The sequence below is a fragment of the Dermacentor albipictus genome, unplaced genomic scaffold (assembly GCF_038994185.2).
Source record: "Dermacentor albipictus isolate Rhodes 1998 colony unplaced genomic scaffold, USDA_Dalb.pri_finalv2 scaffold_11, whole genome shotgun sequence".
Taxonomy (NCBI): Eukaryota; Metazoa; Arthropoda; class Arachnida; order Ixodida; family Ixodidae; genus Dermacentor; species Dermacentor albipictus.
Genome location: NW_027225565.1, coordinates 12840178 through 12852303, shown reverse-complemented (window position 1 = coordinate 12852303; position 12126 = coordinate 12840178). Strand labels below are relative to the sequence as shown.

Genomic DNA, 12126 nt, shown 5'->3' with positions numbered 1-12126 from the left:
TATGCTGCAGTATACTGCTGCTCGGCAGCAGTATGCGTCAATTAATGATCAGAAGGACCTACTCCAACGACTCAGTACGTTGGTACAAAATCGTTTCAGGGTCCCTCTTAAGTGTAGTGAGAAATTGTTCTTATGGATTCGCTTTGTTACTTTTTTTTCATAAAAACAAATTAACATTCTGACTATTAGGAAGAACAGTTGTTCACCGTAACGTTAGAAAAATGCCCTGGGCAGCCAATCGGATAGCTCGCCCTACTAACGTCATTGGGGTAAATGACGTCAAATTGGTAGGGTCAGCTTAAAATTCAGCCGAGCGACGTAATTTAAAACATTATTCGATGCGTCAATTAACCATCTTAAGGACCTACTCTAACGACTCCGTAAGTTTGTACAAAATCGTTTCAGGGTCCTTTTAGCCATATCCCTGACCTGCAGGCACATGACTCGTGTCCTGGACCATCGTGGTCTGGACAGCCCGTGGCCTCATATGCCATTCCTTTGAGCTCCACGATCAGAAATGCAGCTTTCTCTTGGTGGCTTAGTGGTTATGGTGTTGCGCTGTTAAGTACGAGGTCGCGGTTTCAAATCCCAGCGACGGCGGCCGCATGGGGGTGAAATGCAAAAACACCCGCGGTGCCGTGCATTGGGTGCAGGCTCAAGTACCCCGGTTGCTAGATACTCATCCGGAGTTCCTCACTACGGCGTGCCTTATCAGATTACGAGTTCCAAGGCAGCACCGTCTGCGAAAGGACGCAGCATGCAGCTGAAGGAACAAAAATAGGCGCACCAGTGGCATGACCACTACAGAAAACTTTATTTGGCTCAATACCCAAAAACAAAAAAGTAGCAGCTTTCTACAAGAAGCAAATGTCATGTTCTCAGTGGGTGATATTTACAAGAAACCTGCAATCGCGCTTGTCACAGCGACAGTGCTTTTCACACAATGAGGGCTACTGACACCATTGTGCATGGACAAATTGCAGTCATTGAAGCTCAATGTCAAGCGAAAAGTTGCAGTATGGTCAATAATGCTAGAAAGCGTATTAAATGAAAATGTCACGTGGAAGAACATTTGACAAGCCACCTTGGCATGACAGCCATCTCTAAAATTTGGACCTAAACTTTCAATTGAAAAATTCCAAGGACACCTAAGCACTTATGAGTTCTGAATGCGAAAGCATTAATACTCAATTGAACACTGCTGATCAGTCCTTCGAGCTTTGTGCTGCGAATGTTTTTGTTTTGCTGCTAACTAAATTAACAAGCATGGTGTCACACACACACACACAGGTAAACGCATCTTTCTATGAGTGTGGGCACACTCTGTCGATACACTGGTGTGAGCAAACTGACCTTAGTGCTGCCTCTCGCTTCCACGCGAACTGAGCGACGAGAACACAGTGCGCAAAAAGTGAAGAATCACAGGCGCATCTAGACTGTACTCATTGCAGATTGCTTTCAAGATAGGGCCACTGCGGCCGCACCATAGGCAGCAGCCGCTAGAGTAGAATGGCGCGTCAAAGACGTCAAAATAAGGCATGCCCAGCAAGGTACACATTGCGCACTTATTTTTTCTGGCGCGGCCGTTCGCTAGGGTGACAGCTCCATCGAAGACTAAGTGGGAAAGCAAGCTGGTGATCTGTTACTGGGCCAAGCAGCGGCGATAGCACACATGCTCTTTCCACAATGCACAAACGGCTTTGGCAATAGTATTGCACATCAAGGTCAAAGAAATGCACTGCCCTGAAAGGCGATACCAAGATGAACAGCTGCTTTCCCACGAACACTGTTTGACAGCACTGCTATTTTGTGCGCACAGGTGAGCAGTCACATCGTACGTTTCACATTTCACAGGCTTTCCCGTTTTGCTAGAAAAACACGCAATGCGCACCTTTATGGACACATCTTTTTTTACGTCTTACAGTTTTCTAAAACCACCTAACACCTTTACAATAAGAACACTTAAAAAGTTGCATAAATAATTTCAATATTGGCATGTCACTGACTAAAAGCTTACTGGCAGTTACACAAGACTTAATACACACTTGAAAACTTGGTGCATCATAGCTGGGACACCCAGCAGACAGCGTGCGGCCCCGAGAGCCTTCAGGTGCTATGTCTTAACAGACGACTATGCAGGGGGCGGGGACTCGGAAACCCCTACCCTAGAATTTTCAAGTTGTTCCAACACAGGAGACATTACCTTCCCAAGTTTTAAAATACATGTATCAAGCCTCAAGCACACACATAACCTTCCCTGTAATTTAGGATAAAAGTGATTTGAGATTAGCTACAGAATATTTTCTTTAGTGTGCTGGCATGTGTTGCCACACTGGTGCACATCGCTGTCTTTTTTTGCTTGCTTTACTTCTGTGAGAAATGCCAAGACCTTGCCAGTGTGTTAGGAAATTGAAAACTAAGCTATAATGTGAGGATCCCTTTTGCTCGATTTTATTCCTTTCTCGCCTGCCATTCATGAGCAACCGATCGGTGATAACGTAGAGGGAGCGGCACTTGGATCACTGACAATGCGCGTAAACAAATAGCATTGAAATACTTAACACTTTCCCAGCCTAGCACATGCTTAACTGTTAAACCATGACACGCCCCATATCAAAGACGACCCGCTCCATTCAACACTTAATCCATGGCTTCGTCTCCTCTGCACTAAGTATGCGCTTCGGCCCCATTTTCTGTTGGAACTCCTGTGATTCTTTTTAAACACTAGCTCTTGACAAGCATGTGTACTGCACACAAGATGCACGCCACCAATCATACTCATGGCATTAACGTCATGCAAATCATGCAAAACTGCAGTAGCCAGAACTGCTGCAGCTTTTTGCAGACAGCTACGGCAGTCTGAAGACTGCTTCAAAAGCATTTGGGTGTTATCAACTGAAACATGCCACCTCCCTTAATCTCTATCATGAAACTTTACATGCTGCACAATGTCTAAGGACAGTTTTAACATGTAGCCGCACGCTTGCAGAGAAATAGATTCCAGCTGCTGCAGCTCTAACGCTATGTCCAAGCAATGATGAATAATGTAGCAAATGAAGCTAAAATAAAGGTTTCCTGAGGTTGACAAACCTGGAAGATCCAAATCTTTCATTTTACTCATGCGTGAGCCTTGCGCACCAAATTTGGGCCAGAATTAATGCAAAAAGTGGGGCCCTTGCACCAGAATATACGGTAGTTACAAGCATGCCAGCTGCTTTGATTCACACATTTTTTCAGCCTGTGCTCAAGCATGCTGATGTGTGGCACTTGCATGTAAGCAGAGTGCTGACAACAGTTGTCAATAAATGTGCTGGCCAAGGCTCGGATAGCTTTAATAGAAAGCTACAAAGCAAACTGATGACAGCAGAAACCAAGATGTCGGACAAATGACCTTTTGCTTTTATGGACCTAAAAAGAGAGAGTGGGAGTGAAAGAAAAACAGAGCTTGGCAGGAGGGAAAGCGGATGGCCTGCCACCCAGGAGACCGCGAGACAAAGAAAGCGGGGCATTAGCGTTTGCGTGCCCGGACTGCTTTGGGTGCCCCCCTACCGCGAACGCTCGCCATGGCGCCCCTGCTTGCTGCTGCTGCTGACCCTGCCACAGTTGCCGGCTTTTTGGCGGGTGCAGGTGCCGCAGTAGCAGAGGCTGCAGGAGCAGAGGTCGCGGCAGCTGAGCCCGCAGCAGTGCCTGTCTTGGCAGCAGGTGCCCTGGTGGCAGCAGCCGCGAGCTTGGGTGCTGTGGCAGTAGCTTTAGAAGCTGGCACACTCTTTGCAGGCACTTTGGGGGCTGCAGCTTTCGGGGCTGCAGCTTTCGGGGCTGCAGGTTTGGTGGGAGCAGGATCTGCGTTGGTTGCAGGCAGATCTGCGCTGCAGCCAGGGGCAGCGACGGCAGGCTTTTGCTCTTCCATGTCTTCCTCCAGGTTTTTGCAACCATTTGTATCAGGAACGTTGCCCTCTTTGGGCTCATTGGCGAGGGAAGCAGCCTCATCCTCAAGCGCCTCTTTTTCCTCCTCGCAATCCTCCTCAAGGGCGTCCTGTCCCTTTATTTCATCGCCCCCTGCCTCTGCTGGCTGCTCCCCATCCTGCTTATCTTCAGGCTGCTCCTGTGTGGTGTCCGAAGCCTCTTTCACTGGCGAAGCCTCAAGAGGCTCCTCATCAGGCTTATCTTGCTTGGGTCCCTTAGTGCCTTCAGCTGCACCTAACAGAAGGCACAGAAAAAAAAAAAGGCTTAACCAACTACACCTTACATAATGGAGCATCAAAGATTGCAAAATGCATTCAAGGGTCATGGCTGAATTGAATTCTCATTCACGACTGGAACTCCAAGTCCACCATAATGCTCAACAATTAGAGCTTTTAATTGCAATGCACAGCAGTTTTCAGATACACAAGTGCACACAAGTCTGGCCAACAGTTCTTCAAGCTTATCTTGTGCACCATCGAGGGGAGACACATGTAACGCCGCTAGCATACTTATCCCGCTAGTGTTCCGAGACTCCTTCTATGCAATGCTTAACCTTACTATCACTTTCAATGCTTCACCTTAGGGCGAAACTGACTATTTGTTAAGTCTCCTCACTACGGAATAATGCAGCACAAAAAAAAGTGGCGACTGTGAAATTAATCCATTCCACAGCACATTCTGGATCCATATACCTTGAGCTAAGTGCAAATCTTACAAGTTTGTTTTACTATACTTCCGGACTTTAATACTGCAACTAGGTGTACCCTAATGTCATTATTAAAACAGTAATTAGTGAATGTTTGGTATATCGTAATCATATTCTAACCAGAAAGCTGAGCAAGTTGGTTTCTGTGGTCCGCTATCTTTACAGAAAGAAGCACAGCATGAAGATGGCAGGACGGGCATTGAGCGCTCAACAGGAATAAGCACTCGTGCTGTCGCTTTCTTCAGGCAATGTATCCATCTTCTCGTGCTGTAATTATGCCAGACTACTGACGCCAACTGGCCCAGCTTTCTGCTTTAAAAAGGTTAGCACAAGTCTTGAATTCAATTACTATCTGTTTAATTATTTTAGGCTCTCAAAGCAATGGCTGTCATGATGAGGCTTAAGCATGCACAAGCCTTCCAATATCGCTTTGAATCTAGGCTGACAGTTTTATTTTTCTTAAATAATCATATACCAAACTATAGGGTCAGCTTAGAATCGAGGATTTATAAAAACGCACCAGTGTTTAAGTGAAACTGATACACATGGTGCATGGTTAACGCCATCTAGAAAAGTTAGAATCGCAGCCGCTACTAACCACGTCAGTAGCCAACTGAAGTACCCAAGCGACGTCGCTGTTTTGACCTGTGTCGTATCGGGGTGCGGTGTGGCGTAATAGTAACGGCACCAAACAGGCGATGCCACTATAGTGCCACTTTCAAACGAAAAGCTGTGTTAGCCGCAGAAGCATCGTGAAACATTCAAGCTAGGTGGGACTTCAGCATCAATGAGAAAAACATCTGTCGTTTCAGGGGGCAACTGGAGGCGCTTTTTGCATGTGCCGCAACGAGGATCTAGATGACAGCGTTAAATACGACAGTGACGAGGCAGAGATGATGATGTAGACAGCTCAGCATGTTCACAGTGAATAAATGCCGTTTTCATTTTGTGAACGCTGTCCTCGCTTTTTCATGCTGGCTACACCCGAGGCAAGTTTTTTTTTGTTTCCCTCTCTCCTGGCTTCGGACATTCGGGGGTCGGCTTAAAATCAGAACCGGCCTAGATTTGAGTAAATACGGTACTTGATTATTGTGTTCACAATCAGCTTTTCTGTGCAAGCAAGCTGGTCTAGTTGTGCACCTTGAACTGACGCTGCAGCGTTAATATCCTTTGTACAATACTTGTAGAGTAATAAATAAGGGCATTTGCAAAGACACCGTTTAAAAAGCAAGGGATTAGACTGCCAATAAGGCTTCCGCCAAAGGCCAGTGTGAAAGTCAGTGTGAAATCAACTGCGTGCTCTTATAATACAAGTGAAAACTCGCAACGAAAAGAACTGCTTGTAATAAGGTGTACATACGCTGTCGAAAATGATGGATTAAACAACAGACAGTAGAAAAGAATAAAGTTGCACCTTATATTAGTCAAACACAATCAAAAACAACACGCACTCCTGTACTGATGTTTGCGACATTGTTAGAACAGCACAGATATCTGATCGGAAAACTAACAACCCGATAGAAGCTTTTGTGCCTTCATTGCTGCTGTCATTTAAAAATTGTGTTGCCGAGTCGACTTAAGCACAATTTTTTCATTGTTTGATTGCAAAGTGCTGGAAGCACTGGAGGCTTGTTTCGATGATACCTCCTGTAAAAGTTATTTTCCTGGACTTCCCCAATCTGATGTAATGGCAAAATCCGCAATTTTGAAACAAATCTACATTCCCCAGTATTTCGCGTTACACCGGCTACCTGTATCTTTACATCTCAATCCAAATCACAGACAAGTTGACCGAAGTTGAAGCTTGTTTTTGGTCAGGATAGACGTCATTTTCACTACCTGTGTTACGATTATGGTGCTGCAGTGCCCTGCGGCTTTTTGCGCTGTGACCCCACTTATCTGTGCTGTTACGGCAACGTAGTGCATTCAATATGGGCGAAAGATGAGCAATTTTGATGGCCAAGAAATAGGGAAACTCCGCCATGGCTCAGCAGCTCGATATCAACGATTCACAGCTGGCAGGAACAGCAAGAGGCGCAGCCCTCTTTAAATGCGAAGCCTGTCGGAAGGGCTCTGTGGGCAACGTAGTGGCCTGGTATCATCCCCAAATGAGATGGTTTTGCGGCCCCTTAAGAAATACTGCACCTCAAACGAGCTCGAAGGTGACATTATCTCATGTGATCACTTACGGAGATAGTTTCGCTTTCGCGAGACTAGGCTTGTCTCAGTACTGAGTCCCCTCAAAAGCCGTTAAATGCCAATAGTGCTCTTGGCACTGATAACAAGCGTGGCACAGCGGCAAAAAAACTTGCCAGGCCCACTTTCGGTGCCTTGTCACACGAAATGTCGCGAAAGTAAAGCTATCTCCAAAAGGGATTACCCAAGAATACTGCCCAAGGAAAGCTGCCTACACCTCAGATGACAAGTGAAGAGGACTTGTTTCCAAATGATCCGTTTGTTATGCAGGCGTGTTATGCAGCATCTAACACATTTGGCAGTTTTTGCACGCGACGATGTCGGCGACTTGCTAGCAGATGTTGGAGCTCTGGAGAGGAAGCTGATATGTCACGGCTCGGTAAAAGTCCAGGAAAAGAACCCCGATTTTTTCAATGGAGAGAACAAAGATTCACTCACACCTCCTCCAATTACATGCTTGGTTGTCATTTTTTAAAATAATTTATAGTACCTTCTTTGGAGCAGTGCAGGTTTATGCTGCAGGCTTATTCAGGCGATCTGTAACCGTTTTTTCGGGCAAGACCGAGCATCACTGCCTATACAGTTTTTCGATTATACAATGCCCAGATTACACAATAGTTTAGCATGGTCCCCTCAAAGTTGTATAAACAGGGTTCCATTGTAATTTCGTTCCAACACCTTCAAACGACCCATGCCATGCTCACTGCAGTGTTAGTATATCAAAGTGTGCAATGAACCAGAGTACATGAAATAATTAGGGTTCCTCACCTTTCCAATTAGCCTTGCTCGCTTCCAAGTGGGTTAAAAATACAAGAGCAAATAAAAATTACCTTTGATTTCAACAAATGACAGTTCAAAAGACCCATGTTAGTACTTACTACGTGCTAACAAAATTTTTATACATTTATTACAATACAGTGAACAAGTACACAAACACGCAGCACTATGGCTGCACAAATAGTTTTTGAGATCAAACTGAATCAAATAGAATCAAATATAGAAGACTTTTGAATACAGTCAACTCCCATTACAACGGACCCTGATAATCCAACAAAAATGTCCTGTTTTATCCGACACCCGTAATATCAGAAATGCCGCACTTCCGAAACTCTGGTCACGATATGTAACAACATTATTGCAAACAGTAAAAAAGAAGGAAACGAAAAAAAAAAAAGTCGCACTTCCCCCGAAAGGCGAAGCATTGATTGCGATAGCAAATTAGCAGACAGCTATGTGAAGTAAGGATAGTAGTTTTATCGGCCGTATATAGTTGTAAACATTTGCTTACTAGCTACATTAACAAGCACGGTGTCATGTGCCTGCAAGTAAACACGAATACATCTTGCTCGATGACCGGGTAAAGTCTGTCAAAACGATGGGAGTGTGGAAGTGTGGCTGCAACAGCGAGCGAATTGACCTTCATGTTGACCTTTGCTTCAACACGAAGTAAACGTTGAGAGCACAGCGCATACGAAGCTACCGGCACTGGTGCCCTTTATCCACAAGCAGCAGCTGCCGAAGTAGAACCCCCTTGTCAGTTGCCTACCCCTCCCCTCCTGTGCCTTACTCGCAAAAGACTGCGTGCTTAACCCTGCCTTCCTCCTTCCCCCTTGCACGTGCGATATTGAGCCGCGATTGTGGGCTGACCCTCACGAGTCAGCTGCCAGCCCGTGTCAGCACTGCAAAAGTTCGTTTTATGTGCCCAATTTTGACCACTGTAGCCAATAGTCCGTTGTAGCACAGTCCATTAAAAGCTAACTTCATTGCATAAATAAAATAGGTAGAGCAAACTAAGGTTGAAATATGGTCCGTTATATCTGAAAGCCTGTCGTACGCAGGTCCGTTGTACTGAGCATAGACTAGTTTTCTAACGGTCATTTTCGCCAATAATATAAAACAATATTCGTATCCCAGTATCATAATGCAAGTTTCTTTTATAAAATTGTGCATTATGATGCATTATTAATTAAAAGCCCAAATGGAGCACTGGGGAACAAATAAGCTGTTCGCATACACAGCAATCTTCAGCAAGTGCAAATCACGACTAATACCCCCACCCATCACGCGGACAAACTTAAATGCATCTTGAGTGAGTGCACTCAGCCGCAGGCTGCCACATGAGAACGCTTAGCGACACTTCCTGCAGAGCACACTTGTCGGCAAGAGCACCGAGTGAACACACTTTGTGGCGACGAAGTGTGTAGCCTCGTTAGCAATGAGTAAAACAAAGTAATATTGAAAGCAGAGTCAGGAGTATATTTTAATGACATTTTTTAAAATTGCTAATGTTACAAGCTACCAAAATGTGTGACACAGCAAAAGAAAAAGATGCAGCTAAGAACTACCCACTCTTCGGCTGTTTACGGCTATGCCGGGTAATGGCCATGCAGTCGTTTCGCGAGACACACCGTTTGGACTGGTACTGGTCAAGTCTTGTTGTCTTGGCTCGTGACAATCTTGTAATTGAGGTTGCAATGGATTACTTGCACTCAAGTTGATTGTAAATGCTGTTTTTAACTACACCAAACTCTTTTGTGTGGACATTTTTAAGTTAACAAATTCGACAAATACCTGCTTTGCCATCCGACTTTTGATCGCCATCGCCACCAATCTGAAAGAACACTCTTCTTTTTCCTGTAGCAGTGCGCTGCCAAAACAATGCTCAGCACGCCTGATGTGTACTTGCTCAAAATGTAATTCAGTCTGCCCACGCGACAGGGGTATTAGAAGGATAAGTCTGGCTCCCTGAGGGATGTATAGCATGCTCTAGTGCAAAACTTCTAGTGCTCCATGTGAACTGCTATGACCACCAGGAATAAGTTTATCACATTTTAGGTCCAATTTTAAATTTGATTAGGCATACTAGTGGATTTAAACTACTAAAAAAAGTATTTGTATTTACGAACACAGACTATTCATTTCGATAGAACACTGTATTTCATTCACTATAAGAAATTTCCAAATACTATAGAGCCCTACATATCAATGATATAATGAAGTGCATGCTACAGTCCCAAATAATAGGATAACTGTAAACTCAACTGTCTCCAAGCAGTTGTTTTTGTTTTTCGTTCTGTCTTTCGTTCATGCTGTTAAAAAGCTTAGTCATGGCCATAAATTAACTTTCTCACCAGCCCACCACCCTGTTTCTTAGATGAAGCTGTCCAGAAACATCTAATTGCTGGCAGTTTTCTCTCCCTAAGTTTAACAGTAGAGGTCAGTTGCTCAGCATAAGATGGCAGGCACTGGTGCACAATAAAATCTGCAACTTCCTGAGCCACCACAATAGCATTAGGTACACTTTTCATTGACCCCATTTACCATTATGATTTGACCATTTTACAAGAAAAAGCAGGGCACTTAAGCATAACATTACGACACAAAAGCATGGAAATCTTGAGATTCAAGTTCGAATGGAATACCAATGTTTGAATTGCAAATAATTCAAACCACCAAATAGTCGAGCCCACCAGTTCAGCTATTTGGTGGTCCCACACTAACTTCCTAACAACTCACCCATGGCATCAGAGGCTGCCCTGGCTTCGTCATCACTTCCTACTTCATCCGTGATGGTATAGGCCAGCTGGTTCGTATCATCTTCCTCATCTTCGGCCTTCTCTTTTGCAAGTTTAGCTTTAAGAGCCGCTTCTTCTTTGCGCTTGATGTCCTGCAAAGAGAATTAGAGTCATGCATAACTCAAGAACCCTTATCCACAACAGTTAACAGTGCTTTCCAGCACTTCACGACCACAATGGTGACCTCTACGATGGTGCCTTTCAGATTTGACAATACAGGAGTGTACATCTCGACATAAAAGAGATTACATAAGATGAGAAAGGAACGAAACACAGAAAGATAGCAAAGCTGTTTTGCATGCCCCTTCAATTTTAGTGGGGTGCCAGCAATTCCTAGAAGTCTTATGGAAAAACACCTGCCATTACATAAACAAAGGTTCAATCTTGAACCAATTTATCAAATCTGATGGCAGCAAATTAATCCGAATTCAGCCATATTGCCAAAAAATCGAAAGCCCATACAGAACAATTTCCTTTTTCTGTACTGTGCCATGGTGAAGCCACAAAGATTCAGACCACACAGCTTTGACTAGCTTGCATGCTAGCAGCAGTGAAGAAACAAGGCGATGCTTACTCTGTGTCTCCTGTAGTGACCCTGGGTGCAGCAATGATGCGATTTCAGTTCAATTTTCAGCAAGAGCTTGCACAATGTGCAAAAATAAGCAGGGATTTCCTCAAGGTACTCCTCACCTGCACATACCATTTACATACATCAATGAGAATGACATGAGCAACGCTTCACATAGCAAGAAGTGGTTCAACAACAGTGCCTCATCTGCTATACAGTTGAACTTCCTTAAAACAAAGTAGAAAGGGGAGCTGAAATTACTTCATTATATCCATTATTGCCTTTTACTATAATATATTCAAAATGGGACCTGCAAGAAATATGGCTTAGCTGCCCACAAAACCACTACACAGCCACATGTGCAATGCAATTTTATAAAACATTAAAAGAATGTCCGGCGTCTGCAACACGCAACGACTTGGCACCCGACGCAACAGCCTTTACAATAGCTGCCTTTTATTCGAATGCAAGGGTCATTCACTTCTGCTTTTCACTTGGCTCATGCATAGTGTTGTGAAACTGGCAAAACAGCAATGCAGATGACGAGATCTTGTACACTGCAGACGCTAAAAGTATGTTGTGGTCTAGCAGAACATGGCACACAACATGGCGCACCAACTACACAGTTGATCAAGGCTGATCCATCGTTCTCACGTGGCTCAAGTGTGCATCCAAGAAAGTATGTTTCGGGTTCAGAGCCGAATCTAGTTCATTGTATCCACTGGCAGGGCACTTTTACTTCATTGTGTTTACTACTTCATGAAATCTCATTCTGTTATAACCATGTCTACACACGCGCACACGTACATGTTGAAGTTTAAAAACTCAAAATTTTATAGGTATGGTTATTTGATAAAAAAAGTATGTTCCAAATATTGGACTACTGTAAAACCGGAATATAAACACTTTTTTTCTGAATGCAATTAGTATCAAAGTTTCGCTCTCACATTACGTAGCAGTCTTTGGCAAAATTCATATCGTCATCTGTCCATTGTAGGAGCGAAAAAACTGAAAATGCAGAAGGTACCGTTAAAAACCCGAACATAATACGAGTTTTTCCCCCCCTATATGCGCCCCAAAATTTTGCCTCGTACTATATGCGGATCCAAACAAAAATT

At 44.1% G+C, this 12126-nt stretch overlaps 1 protein-coding gene across 1 annotated transcript in view; it reads right to left on the bottom strand.

Annotated features, from left to right (window-relative positions):
• Positions 1-790: 790 nt before the first annotated feature.
• Positions 791-12126, bottom strand: part of LOC135914971 (zinc finger protein on ecdysone puffs-like) — a 113633-nt gene continuing 102297 nt past the window's right edge. Inside the window, exons 9-11 of the mRNA XM_065447913.1 lie at positions 11015-11130; positions 10382-10532; positions 791-4197 (exon numbers count right to left, since the gene is read on the bottom strand). Of these exons, the coding sequence (XP_065303985.1) occupies positions 3509-4197; positions 10382-10532; positions 11015-11130 (956 nt within the window). The 3' untranslated portion in view covers positions 791-3508. The remainder of the gene's footprint in view (positions 4198-10381; positions 10533-11014; positions 11131-12126) is intronic.